The sequence below is a fragment of the Astatotilapia calliptera genome, chromosome 11, assembly GCF_964374335.1.
Source record: "Astatotilapia calliptera chromosome 11, fAstCal68.1, whole genome shotgun sequence".
Classification (NCBI taxonomy): domain Eukaryota; kingdom Metazoa; phylum Chordata; class Actinopteri; order Cichliformes; family Cichlidae; genus Astatotilapia; species Astatotilapia calliptera.
In genome coordinates, this window is record NC_137432.1 from 36470229 (window position 1) to 36497488 (window position 27260).

At 41.5% G+C, this 27260-nt stretch overlaps 3 protein-coding genes across 8 annotated transcripts in view; 2 read left to right on the forward strand and 1 right to left on the reverse strand.

The window, feature by feature from the left end:
• bag6 (BCL2 associated athanogene 6) lies at positions 1-24867 on the reverse strand. 3 transcript variants are annotated; one of them, XM_026183799.2, is made up of 25 exons: positions 24844-24867; positions 15815-15902; positions 15604-15721; positions 14421-14635; positions 14091-14162; positions 12854-12976; positions 12561-12766; positions 12306-12438; positions 11113-11313; positions 10808-11030; positions 10504-10554; positions 7863-8209; positions 7715-7787; positions 6743-7089; positions 6055-6322; positions 5774-5943; positions 5525-5578; positions 4605-4713; positions 4342-4466; positions 3591-3725; positions 2534-2590; positions 2209-2433; positions 1864-1971; positions 1625-1771; positions 1-532 (listed from the first exon to the last, which is right to left on the reverse strand). In XM_026183799.2, the coding sequence occupies exons 2-25, from the start codon at positions 15893-15895 to the stop codon at positions 437-439; spliced, it is 3684 nt and encodes a 1227-aa protein (XP_026039584.1). In that variant the 5' UTR covers positions 15896-15902; positions 24844-24867; the 3' UTR covers positions 1-436. The 3 variants fall into 3 exon arrangements, with proteins under 3 accessions (XP_026039584.1, XP_026039585.1, XP_026039583.1); XM_026183800.2 differs by lacking the exon at positions 24844-24867 and adding an exon at positions 21559-21581; XM_026183798.2 differs by lacking the exon at positions 24844-24867 and adding an exon at positions 18798-18936.
• On the forward strand, positions 18869-20482 carry glrx3 (glutaredoxin 3). The gene has a single exon (XM_026183801.2). It carries the CDS (start codon positions 18980-18982, stop codon positions 19952-19954), a length of 975 nt encoding a protein of 324 aa, XP_026039586.1. The 5' UTR covers positions 18869-18979; the 3' UTR covers positions 19955-20482.
• LOC113031596 (apolipoprotein M) overlaps positions 22953-27260 on the forward strand; it is a 17302-nt gene continuing 12994 nt past the window's right edge. For 3 of the 4 annotated variants that reach the window (XM_080308533.1, XM_080308531.1, XM_080308532.1), the window contains exons 1-3: positions 22971-23186; positions 23548-23687; positions 26117-26187. In XM_080308533.1, the coding sequence (XP_080164659.1) occupies positions 23073-23186; positions 23548-23687; positions 26117-26187 (325 nt within the window). In that variant the 5' untranslated portion in view covers positions 22971-23072. Of the gene's footprint in view, positions 23187-23547; positions 23688-26116; positions 26188-27260 lie in introns of all 4 variants that reach the window. The other variant, XM_026183802.2, reaches the window with a different exon arrangement.

Consider the following 27260-nt stretch of genomic DNA (forward strand, 5'->3'; position numbering starts at 1 on the left):
TGTAATTATCAAGATTTTTATTAAGCATACTGTACATTCATGTACCAAACAGCATCACATGAAAGTCTTCTCCTGTGCTCAAGAGTACTGACAGGAAAGCCAGAGTCCGCTAAATAATGAGGATTCAGGCTCCGCATGAACAAAGCGACACGAGGGGGAAAAAGAAAGCAAACAAGACTAGAGTGACTAGATTTAGTCTAACTTAAATCTGGTGAAACACCTTTTTCAGTGAAGAACATTCTGTCAGCAAAGGTTGGACTAAAACAGAGCAATAAATAGGCACTAGGGAAGTAGCCACATCAGCGCTAGGCCATTAGTCAGAGAGCTGTTGAAAAAGTGGACAGGCTGTTCGGGGAGTGAAGCTGTGCTGACTAGTAGTCAAATCAAAGTCCCAAAGGAAAGCAGGTGGAGGAGGAATCGGCTTCAGTGTTTGTGATTATGAGTCTGGTGAGAAAGCTCTGTGTGCGTTGGGGAACTGCTGAGAGCTGAAATCCGGGTCTTCCCTCACTCGTTTCTTGATGTCTGTTTTAACCTGAAAAACAATTGACTTCCATCATCAGTCAAGAAGGTGAACGGGCAGTCGTGTGACTGTGAGCAGCTTCCCTAAAGGCTACAGTCATAGTGGAGTTTAAGGTGATGTTTTGTCACTCATCCAAGTGACTTCTTCAGCTACAGTCTGACTTGGATGAGTGATGAAAGGTAAGACTTTTACTTTGAATGCAAACAGTCTCTGTTTACAGTTCGTGTCACAGTGTCACTCCTATTTAACTAGCAGTTACTGAGTGTTTGGAGACGAATTGGCATCTTTCAAGCAAACTACAGGTGACTGCAGACTGTATACCTCTTTGCAACCAGTTTCATCTAATGAGTGCCAGCAACCATTCACCAACTAATTGAAGAATACACATCTTTCCCTAGTGCTGTGTGGTTCCCAGCACATCTCTAGGCCTGTCTGGCAGTAGCGGCTTTAACCACTCTAGTAGTTTTCTACTAAAGGAAGTAGCTCTCCAATTTACTGGTGTGTGCTAACTGCAGGAACTGACCCTGCAGGACAATTGTCTTTATTGCCGGTTACCAGGAAAGGAAAAAAAGCAGCTACTCTGGTGCCGGGAGGTCTGAAAAATATTTTCAGGGGTCTGATTGCTAAAAGTGGCATGCACAATTTTCCTCTTCACCAGAAGGCCTGTGATCAGTTACGTTTTTAAATTGCATAACAGCAACATAGAGGGTGCTCTCTGAGACAGTGTTTTGTGAGCTTGTAAAACGTTAGAAAGCCAATTAACTGGGTCACAACATGACATTGTAACTGTGTGATCAGATGCAGCCACTGTGTCAAACAAATTCAAGTCATCACTGCTGCATTTCTCCATAGTTTAGCATTGAGATGGACATTTTTAATCTTAGTGTCATTATGTTACAGGATTATTTAAACTGTGAGTTTCCTTTGTATCATCCTGGTGTGCTTTCACTCATCCTTCCTGTCCTTGCTCTTAAAAGCCCTCCTCATGATTTCCCAGCAGTTTTCCAGTTTGCCAGATCTATGAAAGCTGCGCTAAGTATGAACATGAACAATGTTCGATGTGCCTCTGCTTGATTTTTGCCAGTTTATGTAAGATGTGGTTACCTGTTCTGAATAAGCTTCCTTCACCTCCTGGGTCTCCAGGTCTTCCTGCAGCCGTTCAGCAGAGGTGATGGGCTTCACTCCGGCCGTCCTGGCTGCTTGACTCACTGCATCAGAGAGGGAGAGGAGGGCCGCACTGCCCTGTCCTGTCTGAAATCACACACACAAACATGCAGCATAAAGAAAAGGGAGAGAGGCCAAATTCTTACGTGATGACAAAAAGTTGCACCTGATTTTATTACCTTTCTGCGTTTTGCTGGCATGCCATGCAAATATGCATCAGACAATGGAGGCTGAGCCTTCATCTTCCTCTGAGTCATTATATCACACCTGATGATGGGAACCCATTCCTAAAACAAAGACAACGGAGAATATAAGGATTAAGCAGAAGTAGCTGAAAGGACAGAGTCATAGTTTAGGTCAGCTGTGTTACTGTGTTGCAATACAGCTAAGCAAAAAACTAGTGCCAGTACAGCAACAGCACACGGTAAATGTAAAGCAGGCACACAAAGAGTTAAACACTTTTTCCAAATGGAGGAAAAAGATGACAGTTAAAGCAGTAAAAAGCGGTGGGAGGGAGCTCTTACAGGAGGAACAGCAGCAGCCCAGCCATCCGACTCTCCAGCAGACTCCTCCCTCCCTCCCTCCGCTCCCGCCGCTGCCATGTCGCCACCTAATGGCACGGCTCCTCCTGAGGCTCCCAGGTCCCCAGGCAACACCCTCGTGTCCCGTGATGACACCCTCGTCTCCTGCGACACCGACATGGCCTCCTCTGCTGTGGTGGCTGCAGCTGGTGACAGGTTGTCCCCGATCTTTGGAGGTGGAGAACAAAACCATGAGGAAACTAAAAGGAAAACACAGGACCAGAACTGGCAAACTAAGGTCCTCTGAACTCTCGCACACCATTCTTACCGTTGCACTTTGTGCCTGTTCAGGCTCTTGGCCACCAGCTGCAGAAGACTGATCTCTCTGTGAAAGAATATCATTAATATTTATTAGCCATTTCAGACGTGCAGTTCAGAGAAATGTGATATGGAGCAGCCATCAGATAAGAGGGACTGCTCTCTCTGCATGTTGCACATGTGCTCTGCACTGCAGGAAACACACAAGGACAGTAAAACCAGATTCTGAGTCTTATTGCAGATGAATTATTGGCAAAGGCTTGAAAAGAGTTTTTGACTGACCTGCTTTGTCAGTATCTGCTTCATGTCACTTGGAAAGATTTTATTAATATCAGAAGAGTTTCTTAAAAATATTTTAAGTTATTTTAACTATTTAGCTGCACAGTTTTGTTTCATGTTGTACTTAGATGGTTATGTTTTTGATGTTCAAGGCCATTAATTATCTTAGTAAGCCTGCACTGTTTCTCATGGCCAGCAGGGGGAGAGCTTCCAGTGAAGTCTATGACCTCTGATGACTTCATGGTTCCATTCTCAACTTTTACTGAATACAACATGATGATCACTTTGTCCAAAGTCCAAATTAAAGTTAAAGACGAGGATAAAGCTGCTGTATTCCAGGATTGGGTGATGAGCTGCTACTGTGCAGGTGTGTGGTTTATGTATCAGATACACTCCTCGCTTGTCACACACACAGCAGCAAATGCTCTGCTTGAGGCTTCTACACAATGACCACAGTGTCTGTGTCCATCTTTCATATCGTGTTTGGTAATAGCTCAGTCAGGCTGTCTTCTTACATGAAATTTGTACAGATCTGCACACATATGTCGCAACGTGCAAAGATTTATCTGTAACTGCAGGATTTTGTTTTCTGTGAGTCACAAAAAATGATTTACAGTTACACAACTCTAAACACACACTACAAAAACAGCCTGAAGCTTGAGCGGCTGCATCATGCAGGTGAGGCATGGGGATTTGCTTTCCTTGAATTTCCATCACGTCCAATTTTATTCTGAGAATTAGAAATTTAACATGCATGTGTGTGTGTGTGTTTGTGTCTGCTGCGTTACCTGTGTGTGGACTATGTAGCTCTGGATCTGCTCCTGTGTGATAGGGATGTGCTCCAGAATCACCTGCAGTCTCATCGTCATCATGCTGGTCATCCAGTTAACCAGACTGGGGCTGATGTCACTTGACATCCTCCGCTGGAACAAAACAAAGTTTTTTATCTCACACACACATTTTCTCCTGTATTTTGTGACTTTTTAGGTTACATCCTCTCTTTAAATTGTTAAAGTACACCACTTTTCTTAGTTTATATCTCTGACTATTTCTATTAACATCAAATGACAGAGCAGCTGAATTCTTCATTCTTTACTTCTAAGTTTATAACAGTGCACATGACACTTTCTCTGCATAAATTACTTTAAATAAAAAATTTGAGTAAATAAGTGCAGTACGGTACTTCTGAAGTGTGTTTAAATTCTGACTTTCATATCTACTGTTAAACAGTGGATCTCCATATTAAACTTGAACTGTTTCAAATAATGTGTAAACTGTATGTTTTACCTGTAATAGCTCAGAATTTACACTAGTTGATGCTAATTGATGATGCAGTGATAGAAAAATATAGATAAGAGTACAATGGAACTGTCTCCTGTCAGAAGCACTCAGTAGCGCCTCTGTGTGACTTCTCCTGTAAATGTGTGTAAATAAAATTGAATTTGTACAAAACACCAAATTTGACCTTCTTTGACCAAAATGTACTACTTTCATTTGTGATAAGTATTTTTTCTTGCTGAGTGGAAATTGTGTACATACAATTCGGTGGTTGATAACAGCAGTTAGAGCCCTCTGGTCTCCTCTCAGGCAGTGAAGGTTGAGAGCAAGACACTCGAACAACGCCTGGTTACACATCTGTAACAGCTGGGGCCCAAATGTTTCATCTGGAAAACACAATTTAAATTGAATAATAAAAAAAAGTGAATGTATTGCAGTTACAAGTATAACATTTCCCACAAATAAACTCTTTAAGCTGCTGTTCGACACAAAATGAGGAAACAATGAGCTAAAGTTGAGTTTACCATTGCAGCGCAGAATGTGTGTGGCGATGCGAGTCAGCTGCTGTCTGAAGAAAGTCATGTTGGTCTGGGTGATATCAACGCCCTCCAACACGCTGACTGAAGACTCTCTCTGTTGGGTTTCAAAGGAGAAGATCTCTTCAGAAGTATTTCAATCAAAAGCAGATGGCACTTTAACATAACTGGCTATTACTCTAATGCTGTGCAACGGACTCAAGGTCTGCTGCTGCTTACCCTGTTTACAAGCAACTAACGTTTTACCTACAGTGTTATCACATCCCATCTTCCTATCATTGAGTGTGGCAAAATTCGTTTGAACACTCCAGACTACATGCCATGCCAGCCATGACTGACTAGACAGAACATAAACATGCAAATGGTATAAATCGTAATCTTTATCCGCGATAGCAGCTAGGCTAGCTATGATAGCAAGTTGTTTCATCTAGGTGCTTCAGTACTGATGAGTCTGAATACCAGTTCAATACTTGTTGCTACTATCAGCAATTCCAAACACTGTCTACCTTCATCTACTGCAAATTAAAGTAGTTTTATATACTTCACATCTGCTTTGCCTATCAGACAAAATAGCCCATTAATATTAGTCAAAGTCGAGCACAGCCTGAGCTCTGATGGATGTTACGCATGCGATGTTTTCCCTCGACAGTTTAAAAAAATAAATAAATAAAACAGGTGAAATGATTTTGGTGTCCGGTTCCAAATTTGTGTAAGGTCAAATTCATATTCTTATCGTTTTTTAAGGATTTCAAACTGACAGCATACATGACAATTTTTAAAACTTTTCTTTAATACAAATATCTGCAGGCTGCATGAGATGCAGATATGTGCAAAGTCAATCTATGGAATTAAATTATGTGCTTGATCAAATCCTGTTGTCATGAGAAGAGAGTAAGTGCAGGACTTACAAAGCTTTCAGTGATATATTCCTCCAGTTCATTGACAAGACTGTCAGCAGCAGCCTGTGAAAGAAAAAGAAGACAACACGCAGAAGGAAAGAAAACATCAATTATTGATCACGTTCACAAAAACATAAAACAACCAACAAAAATGAGGGATATGTTATGAAGTAAAATAGCTGCGTCTACTTGTGAAGTACCTCTAAAATTGCCAACAACATTCTAAGAATAATACAGATTGTGGTGAGTGGTACTGACAGCAATGTTCTGATCGGTGGGCTCTCTGCCGTTGAGGTAGTTCTGGTTGAAGAACTGGGCCAGTTGTGGCTGGATGCGGCTGAGAGGCTGGTGCTGACCATGAAGCAACATCACCAGGTCGGACATGGTGAAAGTCTGACACACCAACATCAGCAGCTCCCCAAAGAACCCTGGACCCACGATACAAAAAAAATAAAATAAATGTACACAATCAAGAGGGAGACAACATATATAAATGAGACTGTATCTGATATTATAAGTAAATACAGGTTATTACTTACCCGTTGGTTCCTCGGGACTGATGAAAATGTTGGTTGACTGCGACAGCCTCTGCATGAACTGGGCGATACTCTCCGTGTCGTTCTGACCTTGGCCCAGAGAACCCATCATGGTACTGAGGACACCGCGAACGATGCCCGTGAACAGCTCCGGGTCGAGGGCTTCAGCTGCTGCTGCTGCGCCAGGATTAGGTGTTGGGTTGGGCCTTGCCCCGGGTGCTGGAGTGGTACCAGGGGGAGGAGGGGGTGGTGAAAAGATGGGCTGGGAGGCCTAGAAATAAAGCGGAAACAATATGTTGGGGTTTAGTGACAGTTTAAATGCAGCTGATTCTTGTGAAAATGGAAAGAACTGCACATGACTCACTTGCTACCAGCCCTTCCCTTGGAAGATATTGTGATGAATAAGAACTCATTTAAAATTATGTGTGTTCCCCAAAACCTTTTTCCTCCTTATGTTTGACGGGAATCTCTTGACAGCCAATAGAGATCGAGGTGATAGAGTTGTGCTCTCTGAGTGCTCTTTTGCTTGAATATATTCAGTTTCCAATCATCTAAATTTGGACATATTTCAACAAGGCAATCCCTCCATCTTTGTATTCATTTCTTGCACAACAGAGTGCAGATCAAATCCAAAGGTAATTTGCATGTGGAGTGCATTGTGTGCACACTTGTCAAAGACAGGAACATTTACCTGCTGCATGAATTCAGCCATTCCCTGGATGAAGGCTGGGACTCCAGACGTGGTGACAGTTATTGAAGGGTTCCCCGCCGCACCGCTTCCAGTGCCGCCAGCTACCCCCAGGAGAGAACCTAGAAGCTGGCCAAGGTCTGAAGGCATCTGCTGAGGCTGGGGCTCACTGTTGTTGGTCTCGTTTTGGTTCGGGGTGGCAGCAGTAGTGTTTGTAGCAGGAGGTGGTGTTGGACCCGAGGTGGAGAAGGAAAAGGAAGAGGAAGATGAAGAGGTGTGAGAAGAGGAGGAAAAGGAAGAAGAGGTGGGTGTGGATGTAGAGGAAGAAGAGGATGTGACCGTTTGACCAGCTGCAAAAAACAAACAAACAAAAAAATCAAAACAAACAACTAAAATACTGTTGAAGACTATGTTAACAGAAACATATGCCTGCATATTTTTACTAATGAACTTTACTAAAGTAGCTTTGCATGATTTACGGTTCAAAATAATGCTTATTTATCTTATCTAAGAGAAAGAACCCTTCAATCCATCCTGTGTGGAAAAAGCTGTTTTAACTCCTCCCCTTGAATGTCATCTTCTCTTTAAGCCAACTTTGGTTTGATTGGCTGCCCCTCATAAAAAGAAGATTTAAATAAAGGTCATTATAGTTAATTATTTTTTCCAAACAGTTTAAAAAAATATCTGAAGTAATATTGTGCACTTTTAACAGTAAAACAATAGAGAATCTGTCTTTAATTGTAGTCTGCCAATTTCAACAATGCAGTAATGATGTTGTCTGTTTATTAAGAACACAGCATCTACATGACTGAGACTCTGAAGCCTTTTAAAAGTGTTGCATGCACTGAAATATCTGCTCAAAATATCTTTGATCCTGACCCTGACAAAAACACCCCAGATAGCATCGTACAGATCCAGGAGTACAAAGGAAAAGAAACGTTTAATATGTCTCCTTTACTGAGTAGATCATCTCACCCATTTGTCCAGGGAGCAACAGCTGTCCAACCAGTCCACTAATCATCTGGTTGAGAGCAGCGGGGTTGAAAGCCTGTGAGGAACATATTATTATTCATTGATAATGCTTAAATATCTCATGGAAATCATCACACTGCATTATCCCCACCTGTCCCGGCTGCTGGCCTGGCATGGCAGTCCTCATATTTATGGTGGTTCCCCGGGTACCAAAGGCAGGAGGGGGCATGTTGGGTGCAAACGGGGGTCGGGTGAAGACAACCCGTGCCTGGGGTTGGGGGCCAGTACTGGGTGGTGGCGGGGGAGCGGTAGGAGTGGTGCTGGGTGTATTAGGGCATGTGGTCGTGGCAGAGGAGCTGGCTGTGGAGCTGGGAGGGGTAGGCTGCGGTGGGGTTGGTTGGCCGGTGGCAGCTGCGGTGGCGGCGCTGGTTGCTACGGCAGCAGCATATTGGCTGATTTGTTGCATGAGATTCCTCATAAAATCAGGAGGGAGGGCACCTAAGAGTGAAACAAACGCCAGGGAATTAGCATCACATGATTTAATTTAGTGTATTTAGAGGATTTTCAGCAGTTAGCAAACGAAGGCTTTCGTTCTCAAAACAATATTCAGTATCCCACTTGAACTGCGGCATGACGGAAAAAAATTAAGCGGACAGAAAGCTTTTCTACATCATGTGGGCAACCCCAGCTCTTGGTACTTTTTCACTTTAGGTTTTAAAAGTACTTTGACCCAAACAGCTCTGTAGCGAACATAAACCTAAACAGTTTAAAGTCTCTGCTGTCTCAGCCAGCTAGTTAACTTAACACTCAAGGTAGGAGACCAGCGAGTCTATATCTTTCCAGCGACAGTTTTCTGGCACAAAAATTTACGGATTAATTTCATGATCACAGATTTTGTTTATTTTCCTAAACCAATGAGAAGTGATGTTCAGCCATGTAAAAAACTAAAACACGGGGCACATAAGATTTAAATATATCCAACAAAATTCATGAGCTATGACTTTGCTTTTAGAGCAGGATAAGTTTAGTTAGATGAAATATAATAAAATTTTATTACCGTATTTTCACGACCATAAGGCGCACTTAAAAGTCTTAGATTTTCTTTAAAAAGTGCGGCGCGCCCTATAGCGTGGTGCGCCGTATGTGTTGTAAGGAGGACGTAGTAGAGAACACCATGAGAACGTTAAAGGGTGAAGTGTGGGCGTTGATCGTATATACCGGGACAATCGCACATACCTGTATAAAAGAACAGGACATCGTTGTTTTAACAACCCTGAAAATGGCAAAGAGACACGCTTACGAAGCACAGTTTAAACTGAAGGCCATCAGCTACGCGGAGGAACATGGAAATCGAGCAGCGGCGAGAGAATTTAAGATTAACGAATTGATGGTTCGCAAATGGAGGAAGCTGGAAAACAAGCTCCGGCAGGTCAAGAAAACGCAGCTGAGTTTCCGCGGACATAAGGCGAGGTGGCCCGAGTTGGAGGAAAGACTCGAGCGGTGGATCATCGAGCAAAGCGCGAGCGGGAGAAGCGTTTCGACGGTCACCATTCGGCTAAAAGCGGTTTCACTAGCTGAAGAGATGAACATTGAACATTTCCAAGGAGGTCCGTCTTGGTGCTTTCGTTTTATGAAACGGTGCCATTTTTCCATCCGGACCAGGACTACGGTAGCGCAGCAACTTCCAGCGGATTATAAGGAAAAGCTGGCCATCCTCCGCTCCTACTGCAGCAAACACATCGGCGACAAAAACATCCAACCCAGCCACATCACAAACATGGACGAGGTCCCGCTCACTTTTGACATCCCGGTGAGTCACACTGTGGAGAAGCAGGGGACCAGCACGGTAGCGATACGCACAACGGGGTATGAAAAGTCTTCTTTTACTGTTGTGCTTGGCTGCCATGCTAATGGACAGAAACTGCCGCCTATGGTGATTTTTAAGCGAAAGACTTTGCCTAAAGAGAAGTTTCCAGCAGAAATCATCATTAAGGCAAATGAAAAGGGCTGGATGGATGAGGAAATGATGAAAGACTGGCTGAGGGAGGTGTATGTAAGGAGACCAGGTGGTTTTTTTCCACGCAGTTTCACTAAGAGTGGAAGGCAGCGCCGGGCGAGTTACGCCACAATTTGCCAATGGATTGTAGATGCTTGGGCTAACATGTCTGCTGGCACTGTTGTTCGAGCTTTCGCAAAAGCCGGCATCGTTTCCGAGGAGCCGCACGGCACGGAAAGTGACTCTGACAGTGAAGACAGTGAACCTGGCATGTTTGATGGAGATTTAGCGCAGCTGTTCAATTCAGACACAGAGGATGAGGACTTCGATGGGTTTGATTGATGATAAAAATGTGAGTACCAAACTTTGTTTTGCTCCTGCTTTATTTTTAAATACGCACACTTGTATGCTTGTGTGTTGTTGATGATGACGATTACCGGCAATAGAAATGTGAGTAAGGTACCGAACTCAGGTTTGCTCCTGCTTTATTTTTAAATACGCATACGGTACTTGTATGCGCCCTATGGTCCAGTGCGCCTTATGTGTGTGTTAAATATAGTAAGGGCACACATAACTGAGACTGCGCCTTTTAGCACAGTGCGCCTTATGGTCGTGAAAATACGGTAACACTAATAGGTGTTTTTTGTGGAATGGTTGAAGAATTTACATGAATGAAACATGCCAGTAAACTATATATGTCCAGCCCTTGGTGTGACTTGAGTGAAACAGAGTTTGACACCTGTTTTACATCAAGACACTGGAATGCCGTACGCAGTATTTTTTAAACATGCTATACCTGGCTGTCCAGTCATTTGCTGTCCAGCTGTTGCCGTGTTTGCACCTGGGCCTGCACACAAACAAGAACACTCTCAGTTAAAGCTGGTCAGACTCTTCATGAATGTAACATTTGCATTATCAGAGCCATTGTGTAACAGACACTGGAAAGACCATCTTGCTTGTAAATCCCGAGTTAAAAGTCCCATTCTGCAGGTCTCTGCTTGAGCCAGCAGTGCAGATGTGGAACTTTAACTCCAGTGCAGTGACAGACACACACAGCTTGAATGGCGCATTCAATCAGTGGCGGGTAGGGGACAACACACCGTCCGTGTTCATCTGCATCATGACCACCGGGACTGCCTGGTGGCTGATCCTGATGACCCGGTGGCCAGCCTGTCCCTGTCCAGCCTGCTGATTGGACGGGGAAGTCTGTGTGGGGGAGGTCTGTCCCTGACCTGCCTGTTCCGCCTGGCTGGTCGGCTGAGTGGGCGTGGCTTGTCCCTCAGTGCTGTTAGCCGCAACAGTCACTGTGGCACCCAGGTTCATCTGTTGGTGAAGACGTAAGCAGTCAGTCTGGTTTCCTAAGAGATTTTCACTTTAGTGACTAAAGTTGCTTCCATTCACTTACTTGCACTGGGATGTGGTGGTGCATAGCTCCAGGAAGGGAGACCGGGTTGGTGTAATGAGAAAATGGCCGGACTACATGCAGGTGACGGGGGACGGGACTCATTAGGTTCAATCGCAGGTCGCTGAGAGCTACTAGTGTGTTACCAAGGAGACGCAGACACTCCCACGTCAGGGCGAGTGTTCGCTGGTCCTCCTCTCTCTCCTGTAGCAGGAAAGAAACCAATCTTGTTGAAATCTTACCTCATCTCAAATATAAGGACACTGTATAGAGATCACATTTACTTTATTTTTAATTACCTGCTTCTACTTATTTTATTGTTTGGGTTTTGAAATCTTTACATTCTACCTACCAGAGCATTACTTTACTAACCAATTAGAGCTTATTGAATACTTTACATGTTATTCTGTCATGTCTCATCTTCTTAGTGTACTTTATCCAACATTTCTTTATTAATTTTATTTTAGTCTTATTCGTATTATTTCTATGATGATGTGTCAATATAATTATTTTATTTTCTCCAGAGTTTCTAATCATTTTCTTTTTTTAATTTGTTGTTTGTCTAATTGCAATTTATTAGCATAACTCTGACGCACTTGTCAGAGGAAGAGAGGGACGATTTTGGAGCTTTAAAGGACATCACATTTGAGTATGAAGTCAGCAGAGTGAGTTATGGGTTTTTGACTGTTTAAAGTAACTTGCAGGTTTCACTTTAGTCAATGTTACTACTAATCATCTATCATATATATGAAGTCTTAGTATCAGCAGTGTTTCCCATACATACACTGTACTTAAATGGGATACCCGGATATATTGACAAACACCCAAAAACATTTTACAATTTACATTTTTCATCATAGGGATGCACTGATTTGATATTTGGATCAGCTATCAGTCTGATCCTGACTCAAAAAGCTAGATCAAATATTGGTGATGCAGTATTTTCAATTCTGTTTTCACTTTGTTGTTTTTGTTACAGTTTTTCATTTAATTGTAAACCGGTTAACATCAGTGATAGCTGCAATGATCCATTTCCCCAGTGTCTAACATTAAGGACACCCGCTTGGTCAACCAATGCATCCCTGGTTATTCGTCTAAACAAGGATTTATAAGTATCAAAGCATCTGTTATACAAAGCACTGATTAACAATGTATAGTAAAGATTTCCAGTAAATTGTTTTTTGTTTGAATCCTACTGTATTGTTGTTATATTCTGCCGTGGTGGCTGTCTCGAGGATGGTGTGAGCTCTCTGGATGAATGGTTGCAGTCTCTCCTCAACCCTCCGCAGCTCAGACAGCATCTCTGCCAGTTCAGCCGGGCTGGGATGACTGAAAGAGGAAAGAAAGGCAGACTAATTAGAATTACACATCATGACAGAGACATACAGAGAAATAAATGCACAGTTTGACCTTTGTAGAACTCTGAGTTAGCAAGCTAGATTTTGTCTCACTTGGGTCCAGGTTGCGGTGTTGGTCCCTCAGATTGAGCTGAAGAGGAGGGTGGAGGTGGGGGAGTTGTTGGAGGTGGGGAGGTGTCCATGGGCTGAGCAGAGGGAGAAGGAGTAGAGGTGGTGGAGGAAGATGATGGAGGAGGGGGAGCAGCGGCAGCAGCAGCATCGGTTGTCTCTGTTTGAGAGGACGAGTCAGTTGGTCGACCCTGAAAACCGACACAAGAAAGCAACAGAACTGTTACTGAGAAAGGCAGAGTTTCTCTACTGAGGTATTTGGGGGGATAAGTACTCACCTCCATTCGTTGGATGACATCATTGATGTCCCTCAGCAGGTTCTCAGCTAAGACCAGCCTCAGCCTTGGCTCACTCTGCACTGGCTGGTCCATATCAATGTGCACATTCACAGACCCATTGCTCTGTAACAAAGAAGGAAAGGTAACAATAAACAAAACAATTCAGTGTCGTGTGTAGCTGTGTACTATTATGGCATCATTAGGATGAAGTTAAAACAATGTTACAGTTACAATGCTTTAGACTAAAAGCCTTATTTAACCATACGTGGTTTTACTTTATACGCTTTAAGCACTACATCTACAAACCCAATTCCAGCAAGTTGAGACACTGTGTGAAATGTAAACAAAAACAGAATGCAATACATTTCTTAAGCCCATACTTTATCCATAACAGAACATAGAAAACACATCAAATATTCAAACTGAGACACAATTTCATGGAAAATATTCACTAATTTAGCAGCAGCAATGTGTTGTTAAAATAATGAAAAAAAAAAAAGTTGAGTGGGGACAAAAAAGGCTGGAAAAGTAAATGGTACTAAAAAGAGACAGCTGGAGGAACATTTTGCAACTAATTAGTTTAACTGATTAGAGAACAGCATCACAGGGCTGCATCAGTGCCTGTGGCATCATGATGCTGAAAAGTATATACAGGTGTTAGACACATTTGCCTCCAGCCAGATGACATTTTGTTCAGGGAAAGCCTGTTTCAGCAAGATGATTCTAAACTGCATGCTGCATGTATTACAACAACAAGGTTTAATAGCAGGAAGTTCCAGGTGCTGAACTGGTCTGTCTGCAGTTCAGGCCTTTCAGCAAATAAAACCATTAGAAAACCATTAAAAAAATATGACATGAGCCGGCATGGTTGCAGCAGCTAGTCTCCTCATTCCCAGATGTTTATGGACTCTTGTTAAAAGAAGAGGGAATCCTCCACAGCAGTAACATAGTCCTAGATTTCAAGGCCATGTTTTCTAAGCTTTCTCTGAGAGATGTTGTTGCTAAATTTAAAACGAGTAAACATTTTCTCAGTTTAACATTCTGATATGTAATGAAATTGCAAATTATTTAATTCTGCTTTTATTTACATTTTTACATAGTTACCAAAAATTTTTGGATTAGGACTGTACTTTTATATTTCTGACTAATTGTCAATCAACTATTAATTGAACATCCATGATTTGGGGGTGCAGGAGGAAGGCGGTGTACCACACAGGGAGAACATGCAAACTCTCACCCCAGTGCTGGTTGTGACTCTGGCATTCCTGGCATTCTCTCCCATGCTGGACACCATTTGCTGGACTGACATCTATATGAAGAGATTCAGGGATAGAATGACCAAAATGAAAACATTATTAAGAGAAACCAACAGAGGGAATATTGCATATAGACGTTAAATTCAAAGCAGAGGATCTCTCTGCTACATGTCATAATAATCAGTAGTAATCAGTAATGGAATAATAACATCAGTTCTCTGAGTTGCTTTTCATCACCCTTTGGTTATATCTGAACCTTTGCATGTGACATTGGACCATAAGTATAACTTGAGAAGATAAAGCAGACCAACCTGTATTTGCTGGGGATCCATGATGTTGACAGGGAGGTTGAATGTGCCAAGCATTACGTAGCTGTTAGCGTTGCGATCGTGTGGAGGCACTTGCGATGTTCCCTGGGAGGAAGAAGATGGCCCACTCTCAGCTGAAGAGCCTCCTGACCCTGAGCCGGGCTGTGAGGGTGGAGGGGGCGCTCGCTCCACCAGGTGGATCACTTTCCCACCCACATCTGGTAGAGAGAGTCATATACAGTTACACATCTCCAATCATACTTCAAGAAAAAAAAAAAAAAAAAAAAAATCGCATTTCTAACACGGAGACTTTACTTGAATGCACTACCCAGGTATTCTGCTAGCTGCTCGACTGTCTACTAGATAGATATGATGCTTGTCTGAGTCGGGGGGTAGCAGTCTAACCAGGAGCCCAGTTCTCTCCCTCTCCATGTCTTCTGGGGGGGAACATGTGGCATCAGGGCATTTTCAAGCCAAAAAAAAAAAAAAAAAAGAAAATCTCTCCAGTGCATTCTGGGTTTGTTTTGGAGGCCTTTTCCTGCTATGACAGGCCAAAAACATTTGACCTAAGAGGCGCTCAGGACGCAGCCTGGTCAGATGCCTGAACTGGCTCCTTTCAATGCAGAGGGGTAGCAGTGCTACTCTGATCCCCTCCTGAGTGATGAAGCTCTTCAACACATTTCTAAGAAATCCTTTAGAGCAAGCCCATTTCAGCCATTTGTTTCAGTTACTACTCACAGCTTGTGGCCATAAGTGGGGATAGGACTGTAGCTTAACAGCTAAACTGACAGCTTCACTTTGAGCTCTCTTCAGCATAAAAGACCAGTACTGACCAACATATAATTTATCATATACGACTGGATTCTGTGGAGAACATTGTAACTGATTATCAAAATGACACTCATTTTCTGCCAAATACATCTTGCAGTTAATTACACATAGCTGTTACATTCTTTTTCAGCAATGGCCCACATAATCAACACAAATCTTTTTAAAAAGCAGCAGCAACTCTTGAAACACCATAGTAAATTCAAATTTATCTGTAACCAAGTGTAACCAAAATGTTAAGAATTCATTCTCTGTGTAATACCAAATACCCAAAAAACAAATTTCCTACTTTCCAAGAGGAAGTACAAAGACCAACAAGTGACAATCTAGTTCTGCATTTCATTCTTTATTTGCTTACTATAGTCTGTCAGAGTCCTTTCGTCCTGCAGCACTCTGCCCTGGTAGATCAGCCTCTGTTTATCCACTGGTATACCCACTGATGGGGCAATGTGCTCCTTGAACTCTTTCACCGTCAGCTACAACAAAGATTGAACAGACATGAGTAACGCCACAGGAAAGATGAACTAAGACTGAGAATTTCCTCCTGAGTTTGCAATGCGTGTACTTACCTGAGCGCCAACAGTGTAGGTTCTGCTCTGGGAGTCTAATGTTTTCACCGTCACCTCTATGTCAGCAGTTTGTTCTTCCATTGTGTTCCTGTAACAGAAAGATGTATTTTCCAGTGTTTATAGCTCAGCTGAAACTGGATTCTTAAGGTAAATATGATGACTGTTATGTGAGAGTTTAAACACTTTGATGATTTGAAATCCTCTCATATTTCTTTCTTAACATAAACATCTACTTTTAAACATCTCTGTGAGATGTCAAATGGAACATTTGGGACTAATTAGGACAATTTACAGTATAAAACAAAGACTCTCACTTAAATTATCACAAACATATCTTTTGTCATTTGATTCTTGCTGACTCAAAGGGTCTGTAAAAACCTGATGTGCCAGCCAGTAATTACCAACTGGTACTGCTCCTACAGCTATGGCCAATTATAATGTTTATTCTCAATTAATGTGTTAATGTTTACTCACAGGGTCTATAAAATGTAAAAAGAATATATCAAAATAGCTACAAAATATTGTGGTTGTTGTAACTCATAGGTAAAAAACATATATATTCAGAAATGTAGAACATAAGGAAGCAAAACACTGTATCGACCTATAGCAAAACTAAAAAAAAACAAAACCACCATAAAATGTTAACTACAATACTTTTCTTTTCAAAAATATGTGCATCCTCTTGTAATAATAACTAACAATATTTAACTATTTTATTTATTAACAGTAATTTTTCCTCTACTACTGTTTTCTCAGTTATTTTCCTCTTTATTGGTGGACCACTCATGATGTTGTGGCACTAATGTGGCAAAATACCGTTTCCTCACTTATCATTTTAAATGTTAAAGTTCATGATAGTAAATTTATTAAAAGACTGAACAAGCTGACAAAAATGGCCATAGCCATCTCTCTCTAACACAATTAGATTTGCAAACTTGCATCTGAACAAACTACAAGAACAGTGTCCTTTGGACAGACAAGACAATTGTGGAGATACTTGGCCATAATACACATGGCAGTGGATTAAACCAAACACAGCATATCAGCACAAACGTCTTATACCAACTGTCAAGCATGTGGTGGAGGGGTGATGTTTTGGGCTTGTTTTGCAGTCTAGGATGTGGGCACCTGCAGTCAGTGAGTGGATCATAAATTTCTCTGTATGTCAAAGTATTCTAGAGACAAATACGAGGGCATCTTTTCAATAACTAACTCTTGTCTACAACAGAACAGCTGAAAAAGAAAAGAATCAAGGTGTTTTAATGAGCAAACCAAAACAAAATCTAAAGTTCATACTGCAATCTGATGTAATTGACAGGAGAGCTTTGTATAAATGAATGCCTGCCTATCTCAATGAACTGAAGCACAAACCATATGTAAAGAAGAGTGAGACTGATAATATCATACAGATAAAGATTACTTCAAGCTGATGCTGGTAAAGGTGTTTCAATAAGCTACTGAATCATGTGTGTACTTAGTTTTTCAAAGTAGGGCAGTGCGATATGACCAAAATCTGATATCCCGATATAAGAATTCTATCGTTGATAACGATATAAATCACAAAAATGTAACATTTTCTGTAAATTCTGTGAATCTCAGAAAGACTAACGTTTGAGTCTAAGGTTTATTTATTTTTAGCTTTTTTACTTCTCATTCGTAAACAATCTGCTCTTTCACGTGATTCGGTTTATTTTGAAAAGTCTCAACAGGATCTTGAGCTTTATTGTGAAAGGTTTATGTGGAACATAAACAAGCGGACACGCATAAAAACAGGCGCTTGTCCGTCTATAGTGTGGTTATATTAAATATAAGAGAAAGAGAGAATTGTAAGAAATTAATATAGCCATACAGTGACCATCAAAACGATGAAAAAAATATTGCCATAAACAGTTTATTTTGCGACACCACGAAACAAACGTTAGTGTAAAATGACACGATAGACGTTTTTATATCGTCATCCGATATATATCGTTATATCAAACAGCCCTATTTCAAAGGACACATTTACACATAACACACATGCTTTGTGATCAAGGTCATGGTAATAGTAGACAATGTAACACGTAGGAGAAGATATGTGAGAAACTGATGTCTTACAGAAAACCATTACTTCAATGTAATGATGCTAAGGGTGATTTTACAGGCTACTGGATTATTGGGACTCCATAGTTTTTCAGACACTACTTCTGCATTTTGAGTTAATTGTTGTTAAACTTTAACACAGTGTCATATGTCATGTAAGTATGTTATAATTTTCATGCGTATTAACAAACTAGTTATTATCACCGGATTTGCAAAGCCTTGAAAATAAGCAGAAGATGCATTATGCTTATACCATGGTTGTAAGGATAAGGTGTGTCTTGTTTTCCCCTCTCATTTCGTTTGAAATGTTTACCTAAATAATATTTTTTCGCCACCATCTTACTTGTCTTGACAACTACACAGAATATGAATTTATAAAGAAAGTAGTGCCACCCGCAGGTGCAGAAAACTTCAGTTGCATGTTCCTTAAAACCAACAACAAAAACATGCAACGATTTTTTGTACAAACCACCGATGTAAAACCGAAGGAAACAGCTGAGTCCGATCAGCTAAACACTTGCTCCTGTTGTTTTGGACTTTGTGCTCGGTAACATCGTAATGTTGAGTAGTTAGCCGAGGAACCGAGGCTGCTTCATGCTGGGCCAGACACCGACCTGCATTGTCTTTATTTAAGCCTTTTATTAATTTAACTGTTAGAACTGTGGTATTTGACTCTACTTCTATTTAACAGAAATTACATGTAACAGTAGCTTACTTAGCCGCCAAAGGTTTGCTAGCATGAATTAGCTTTGCTTAACTTGGAAACCTGGCAGACGTCACGAACGAAGCTAACTTTGAGCTAACTAGCTAATGCTACTAAAACGGAACGTTAAAATTAGCATAGCAATCCGAGACAGTGTGAAATTTAGTTTTAATTAAGTCCGTGTCGTTAAACAGTTACCTTAAAAGTTACTATCCTCTCGACGTATCCAGTGTATGCAGCTGTTTTCTTATCATCAGCTAGCATGCAAACGACTTCCCTGTAGCTTCTCTGGTACTTGCCAGAAACTGCCAGGCTACGCGGATATGACGTCTAGGCGGCACCGGAACCACTGCGCGTGCAGAGGGTGAAAGGAAAGAAAAATGGCGAATCTCGTGGAGGCGACTACCCAACAGCAGTTTGAAGATTTCTTAGCCAAAGCTGGAAAATGCCTGACCGTGGTGCATTTCCAAGCGGCGTGGGCTCCTCAGTGTGGCCAAATGAACGAGGTGATGGCCGAACTAGCCAAAGAACATGCGCACACTACGTTCGTGAAGCTGGAGGCGGAAGCGGTCCCGGAGGTGTCGGAGAAGTATGAAATTTCCTCCGTCCCCACTTTCCTTTTTTTCAAGGGGGGAGAGAAAGTGGACAGTCTGGACGGGGCCCACGCTCCGGAACTGACTAAGAAAGTGCAGCGCCTCGCGGTGAGCGAGGGTCCCGGTGGAGCCGCTGAGGGCAGCGGCGCAGATCTGAACCAGCGGCTGAAGAAGCTGCTTAACGCCGCCCCCTGCATGCTCTTCATAAAGGGGTCACCCCAGGAGCCCCGCTGCGGATTCAGCCGACAGATAGTGGCGCTGCTGAAAGAGCACAAAATCCAGTTCAGCAGCTTCGACATCCTGTCCGATGAGGAGGTCCGACAGGGGCTGAAGACCTACTCCAACTGGCCCACCTACCCCCAGCTGTATGCGAACGGGGAGCTGGTGGGAGGACTGGACATAGTGAAGGAACTGGCTGAGTCCGGAGAGCTGGAGAACACCTGCCCGAAGGCTGTCACCTTAGAGCACCGACTGAAGACCATCATCAATCAGAGTCCAGTCATGCTGTTCATGAAGGGCAAGAAAGAGGCTGCCAGATGTGGCTTCAGCAGGCAGTTACTGGAGCTCTTGAACGGTACTGGGGTGGATTATGACACCTTTGATATCCTGCAGGATGAAGAAGTGCGGCAGGGGCTCAAGACTTACTCTAACTGGCCAACCTACCCTCAGCTCTACGTGAAAGGAGAGCTTATCGGTGGTTTGGACATTGTCAAGGAGCTGAAGGAGAGTGGAGAGCTGGTATCAGTCCTGAAAGGAGAGTAGTAGATGGATCTGCATTGGCCATCTGAGGGAGGGAACAAGAAGCTGCTGCACATATCCAGATTAGCTCCAGTAACCCTGCAGAAGGGTCAAAATTTTCTCTAGTAACTAATTGTATTGTAGCAGGGGGATAGATTCACTATAATTACAGACAGAAATGAAACTGCTGTCAACAGTAAGAATTTACATCTGTTTTCCTTTCTGGTAATGGTCATTACTGGAAAGTTGGGCTACTAGAAATTCACTTAAGTAAATACTTCTTGCTGTCTGATTCTTGGAAAACTAATGACGTTAGTTCACAATATCTGCATTTTTTGGGATTATAGCTTTCCTTCCAGTGTTGACAGCCTCACGCTTCAGTACGTTATATAAACTTTTATTTTCCTACCCAGGCCAGCTGCTCACTGTTCACACCGTCCTGTCTGCACATTCTCCTCCAAGCTGTTTTTAAGCTCTGTGCAAGGATCACTCTGTTAACAAGCTATGCGTGTTTGTCAGTAAGATTACGATTAAAAATTAAAACAATTTAAAGTGTTTTTTCTCTTATTGTTTAATCTGTAAGCATTCAATCTATTCACCCTGTAAGCATTAGGAAACTGAGGAGACAACTGTTGTAGATTATTTATTTACTCAGTAGAGGAGACGATACAATAAGAGACGAGCCGCCCTGTAACAATGAAGCAGCTACATTGAAGCGCAAGATTTGACAGCGAGGTAATAGAACTAACAAAGTCTGGTTAAATATGTGTGATTCTCCTGAGGGGTAGAAGAAAATTACCACTTACACAAATCCTTTGTTTACAACACAGTTTCAGGGATGGATCTAGGTTTCTACATGGTTTTTCATTGACGTGAAACAACACCATCATGCACGCTGGCTTTAAGCTGGCCTCTGACACTAATCCCTTATGGACCTTCTTTTATTCAGGAGGATTTCTTTTTGTTTGGGTAAAGGACATTTTCCCACTTCTTAGTACAGCTTAACTGTGCAACATTTCTTGTATAAGCCTCAGACTCACAAGCTTAGAGACCAAAATTCAGTTTCATTTTAATGGAAAGAGCCCAAATAATTAATCAAAAGTCCAGAAAAAACACACTATATAATAGTTTTATTGAGTGAAATATGTATTTAATCCCCAAGAAAAACATCACTCAGTATGTGGGGTATTTTATAAGTACATGAACTTTGACCTATTGTCAATGTGGAGAAGCCTTCCCTGTATTTACTGCTCAGCTTCAGTGAACATCTCACCTTTTTTCCCCCAGTTTATTTTTTTTCACCATTGCACAATATTATTCTTTTATTTCGATGTCAAAACTTTTTTGAAGCATGTCTAAATATACTGGTTATAAAATGAAACTTTAAAAATGCATCAAATCTCAATTTAGAAAACAAATCAGGTTGGTTATCTACACAGCAGGAATGACAGTCTATCACCGAGGTTCATGTGTGTTATTTTGAAATTGAGTTAGAGCTGTGTTACACACCTGCTTCCACAAGGTGGAGTTGTTACACCTAATTAACTTTCTCCAGATAATTCACACTTGAAAACAAATACATAAAAATCAGTTTTTCTACATCGTAAGTCTCATAATATTAGCTTTACCTGGCAGCGTCAGATAGATAATGTCCCAGAGGTGTTCTGTTGACTTAGGTCAGGTGAGTGTGGGGCCCAGTCAATGGTATCAGTTCTTTCATCCACCAGGAGCTGCCTACATACTCTTGCAACAAGTGGTTGGGCATTGTTGTGCTCCAGGAAGAACCCAGAGCCCACTGCATTAGTGTACTTATTAACTTACAACTCTGTAGGATCCTTGTATTGCCTCCTGCTACCAGTAGTGACAGTGACCCTAGCCAAAAGCTAGACTAGTGTAAAAACAGTCAGAAAAGATGCAGAGGGAGAAATGTCCTCCACCCTTAAAACCAATCCTGTTTTGGGGCTTTCTCATTGTTTTCCCTCTAGTGCACCTGCATTTAATTTCATTAACACCAAAGCGGCTGAACCCGATTAAAAATTCCCCAAACTGACCAGAAGTTTAACTGACTTGTTTTTATACTCTACTCATTATAGTTTATCATCACTTTATTGTAGGAAACAACATAATTTGATCGCAATTATGTAACCGTATGCAAAAAAAACCCAAATTGAAATGAAACTAATGTGATGTGATTTTTGATGTAGGAAAAAAACTTTCCTTATTTACTTTGAAGTGTGAATTATCTGGAGAAAGTTAATTAGGTGTAACAACTCCACCTTGTGGAAGCAGGTGTGGAACACAGCTCTAAGCAGAATTCAAATGAACACACAGCAGAGACTTCTTCATACATGAGACATGAAAAGGTCAGTTATTCAATTAGCTGTTCAAAATATTTTGGCAATTATTCATAGTCTTTAAAACTGGTCATTTACAGGGAATGTTTGCTTAGTTTTGTTATTTATTGATTATTGTTTTGTTAATAGCCTTAAACTAAATATTCTTTGTTTTTTGATACAATTGTTTTCTTGACTTTTTTTTTTTTTTAAATCAGAAGCAAACCTGATTGAGAGAGCCGTGTGTGATTCTTAATAATTCAGTAATTTAGTTCTCCCAAACCTAGTATGGGAAGACGAAACAGGAAGTTAATGATTCCTAGTGTGTGTGTGTGTGTGTGTTGACAGAAGGTGTGGGACGCGGGGCAGGATGAACACAAACAAAGTTAAAACTTGGGGTTGTTGTTTGTTATGTTCGTGAGAAAATTTGGTTGGTTCCAGTTTAGAAATAGCCACAAACACCTCCTACATATGATGATGAGTCAGTGATGGTGAGTTTTTAGCGAGTTTATTCCTTTCAGAAAGTGTTGGATGAGTAAGAATACCTGTGAGAATAAATGTCTCAGTTTCCTATAAATGTATTTTATCCTGACGCTGAAGTTTTATGTTCATGGATGCAAACATCCCATTTCCAACCTATTATTTACCTTTAAAGTTCAGGGGTAATGCTGCTGTGCAGATTAATCATTTACCTCCACCCACACTGATAAAGTGGTCTGTTGGAGTATTGCACACATTCAGAGACAATCCTGGGAGTTTCCGGGCATTTTGATCAGGATTACTACAAAGTGTTGACTTAGACTGCAGCTATGTTAAAAGAAGTCTTCTCTCTTGTTCTGTCTTTGTACACTTTGTTGTATCAGACCATCGTTCCCTGCTTGGAGCCTGAGATGCTGTCTGTGAACGCGATCGACCGGCAGAAGGTGAGAGTAAAAATCAAAGGTAGAGGTTTAGATTTATGAAAATACCAAAGGCACTTCCCTCACTGGTCTGAGGGTTTTTTTTATAATAACCTCAGTACGACGGGATTTACTGTTGACCTTATTGCGTAATGTTCTGGTTAAGTGCATCTTATCTGTACAGGATTGGTATTTCACACTTATTACAACTGCAGGGAGATTTACCGAGATAAATATTAAGTACAACCACAAAGATGCACTTCCTACTCCCTCTGGTCTTTCCATAAGTGGTCTTCTGACGTGGGCTATTTTAAATAGCTTTCGTTCTCATACAGTTACTGCTACCCCGCACTGTCATGTCACACTCTGTGTGTGTCTGTTGCAGCATCTGGGGACATGGTACTTTAAAGCTGCAGTCAGTCACAGAGAGGCGGACATCCAGAAGTTCAGAGTGCTGGACAACATTGTCTTCACCATGGAGGAAAGAGCAAACGACACACTGCTGCTGACTGGACACATGCGCATGTGAGGCAGCAAGTTCAAGCACACACACACACACACACACATTTTCAAATCTTTCATTTCTTTCTGGCCTTTGACACCACATGAGATGTTGGTTTTTATTTTTTCGTTTTATTTTAGTTGTTTTTAGTTGATTCTATGCTGTTTTATGTTGTTTTCTTTTTTAATATAGCGCTGTTTTAATTTTTATGTATTATGTGTTTTATTTATTTATTTTTCCTGTTTTCTGTTATTCTATTTTTTTCAACTTATTTTCTGCACAGCACTTTGGTCCTGTGCTGGGTATTTTAAAGTGCTTCATAAATAAAATTGGATTGGATAACTTTGTTGGGACATCTCATTGACATAATGCTTTCCATAACTGCATACCCTAACCATTACAAATGAACCCCTAACCCTATACCTTAGCCTAAACCTAACCATAACCTAATTGTAACCCTGACATTAAAACCACATTTTGAGTCTGAAAATGTCTTCATGGGGACGAGCATTTTGTCCCCATAAGTGACTGTTGATCCCCGCAAGTACAGTATGCCAGTTTTCTTTTTTCACAAATAATAATAATAATAATAATAATAAAATAACTCGATGTAAGGGAAAAAAATGAAATGTTCTTGCAAAACTCAAAGGGTATGCAGAAGAGAATTTCTGAATGTGAAGCTAAGTTTAAAATTCAAGCTCACAAAAACTGGGTAATAGAAAACTGGAAAGATGTTGAGGTCTGATGAGTCTCAGTTACTGCAGACAACATTTAGGTTTGACAGTGTTTCTAGTAGGTAATGGCAGAAAAGCTGAAGAGGGTGAATTGAAGCTGTGGTTTGGGGAAGGCCTCAGGATAGCACACTGTGTTTGAGCTCAGATCAGCTCAAACTGGTTTAGTGAACATGATGATGATGAGTTCGCTGCAGTCTAGTGGCCTTTCACAAAATTACCAAATCTCAATCCAACACAGCACCTTTGGGATGTAAATAAATCTGCAGCAATTGTGATGCTATTGTGTCACTATGGACCAAAGTCTCTGAGGACTCATCTATGCCACAAAGAATTAAGGCAGCTCTGAAGGTAAAAAGGGGTCCAGCACAATAAAATCATGCTATACTCAATAAAGTGGCCTGTGAGTGTATATGAATGCAAATAATGAAAAGCATAAATAACCCACTTCAATGATATTCTCTGGACCAGGGGTGGGCAACTCCAGGCCTCGAGTGCCGGTGTCCTACAGGTTTTAGATGTCCTTGATCCAACACAGCTGATTTAAAGGCTAAATGACCTCCTCAACTTGTCTTAAAGTTCTCCAGAGGCCTGGTAATGAACTAATCATTTGATTCAGGTGTATTGACCCAGGGTGAGATCTAAAACCTGCAGGACACCAGCACTCGAGGCCTGGAGTTGCCTACCCCTGCTCTGGACATTGAAGCTAAATGAAATCACCTGTGAAATTGTGAAATCACCTGCATCAAAGCAAGTTGAAACATGTGATGCACACAATTATTTAATAAAATCGTATCCCGAAAAAGCACGTCAGCTTAACAGCACAGAACATTTCTAAGCTGTGAGCTATAGTTTCCTCCTCTGAAATGCAACAACTGTTCATTCACTTGTGTCATTGCACTTAGATTATTGTAATGCCCTCTTTACGGGCATAGAAAAATCACCTCTGTGACACCTGCAATTCAGAATGCTGCAGCCAGACTCCTGACACATTCTGGGAAGCAAGCTCACATTACCCCTGTTTTATTTCCTTTACATCAGCTCCCACTTGATTTCAGGAGTTTTAAAATCCTCACACTTACATACAGATAAGCAAATAGACAAACTCCAGACTATTTATCTCAACTTTTTCCTCAAACACACTGCTGGTTGCTATCTCACAACCTCGAACTTTATTAGCTGTCCCTCATCCAAGGCTAAAGACTAAGGGGGACAGAGCTTTTCAGTCTGTGGCACCGAGGCTCTGAAACAGTTTACCACTGTAGTTCTGTTTAGCTGACTCTGTAGAGTCTTTCTCTAATCCAACCTTCTGCTGAGATTCTTTTGTTATCTGTTTTTAACCTTAAATTCTGTTTTTAATATGGTTCTTTGTTTATATTGCATTGTAATTGTTGTTCAGCGCTTTGTGATTCTGATTACAGTGAAATAAACTTTACTTACTTTCAAGTTAGTTAAAAAATAGAAATGTTCCAGTGGAGTGTTCCTGATTTTGGAGTTTGACGAAATGGATAAACACGTGCGTGAAACTGCTTAATGGAATGGTCAGAACAGGAGAAATTAACAGAAACAAGAAACCCCACAAGCACAAATAGATACTAGAATTAGGGAAGTGATGTGTAGAAAATGTAACAGTCGTCAGTGCATGTTTCAGAATGAAACGAAAGTCTTTCTTCTATGTTTCACTTGCATTTATAAAAATTGCCATGTTCACTGTTTTTCAGGGGGGATAACTGCATAAAGCAGACCTGGACCTATCATATAAATCTTGAGAGCAATGATTTGGAACTGGAAGGTATCTGCAGCACCATCTACTTACACAGATGCTTATAATACACACAGTAAATATGGGTTTCCACAGGTCAAAGTAAGTTAGATTTTTAAGATGGTAACTTTGTGCTCATAAATAAAAAAGAATAAACAAACTGACAACAAATACAGCAACAAACTATGCAGCAGCTTCCCAGAGTCCTGCTGTTATCTGTTTGGGGAAACCCTTTCTATTACCCTTTCTAAGTATTTCTTAAAAATGTCAGTGCAGGCAAGAAGAAAACACCGGCAGAACTGTTGATGAAGTTAAAGAAAACAAATTTTTTTCTAACTTTTCTAATTTTAATGGTGTTTGGCTCATTGCTACGGGTCATTCGATCCTTATACAACTGTTGCAAGAGCTTGGTCCACATAGCCAGCAATAAGTCAGACTCGTTCCCGGTGGGTGATGGGTCCTGCCAGGGCTGCCCTTTGTCACAAATTCTGTTCGTAACTTTTATGGACAGAATTTCTAGGCGTAGCCAAGTGGCAGAAGGCTTTCACTTCGGTGGTCTCAGGATCTCATCTCGGCTTTTTGTGAATGATGTGGTTCTGTTGGCTTCATCGGGTGATGGCCTCCAGCTCGCTTTGGAATTGGCACCTCCAAATCTGAGGCCATGGTCCTCAGCCGGAAAAGGGTGGAGTGCCCACTTGGGTCAGGGACAAGTTCTTGCCCCAAGTGGAGAAGTTTAAGTGTCTCATGGTCTTGTTCAGGAGTGACGGGAGAAGGGAGCGGGAGATTGACAGACGGATTGGTGCTGCAGCTGCAGTGATCTGGACGCTATATTGGTCTGTTGTGATGAAGAGAGAGCTGAGTGTAAAAGCAAAGCTCTCAATTTACTGGCCGATCTAGGTCCCTACCCTCACCTGTGGTCACGAGCTGTGGGTAGTAACCGAAAGAACGAGATCACGGATACAAGCGGCGGAAATGGGCTTCCTTGGAAGGGTGATTGAGATAGGGTGAGCAGTTCGGCCATCCGGGAGGAGCTCAGAGTAGAGCTGCTGGTCCTTCATTTCGAAAGGAGCCACTTGAGGTGGTTCGGGCATCTGACAAGGATG

Excerpts from the sequence above, each read along its gene's own strand:
- glrx3 (XM_026183801.2), top strand. The coding sequence starts at position 18,980 with ATGGCGAATCTCGTGGAGGCGACTACCCAACAGCAGTTTGAAGATTTC.
- bag6 (XM_026183799.2), bottom strand. The coding sequence starts at position 15,895 with ATGGAAGAACAAACTGCTGACATAGAGGTGACGGTGAAAACATTAGAC. Across the intron at positions 3,726-4,341 it reads CTGTTATCAACCACCGAATT|CGGAGGATGTCAAGTGACAT; the intron begins GTATGTACACAA and ends GTTTTGTTCCAG. Across the intron at positions 2,591-3,590 it reads GCTACATAGTCCACACACAG|AGAGATCAGTCTTCTGCAGC; the intron begins GTAACGCAGCAG and ends ATTCTTTCACAG.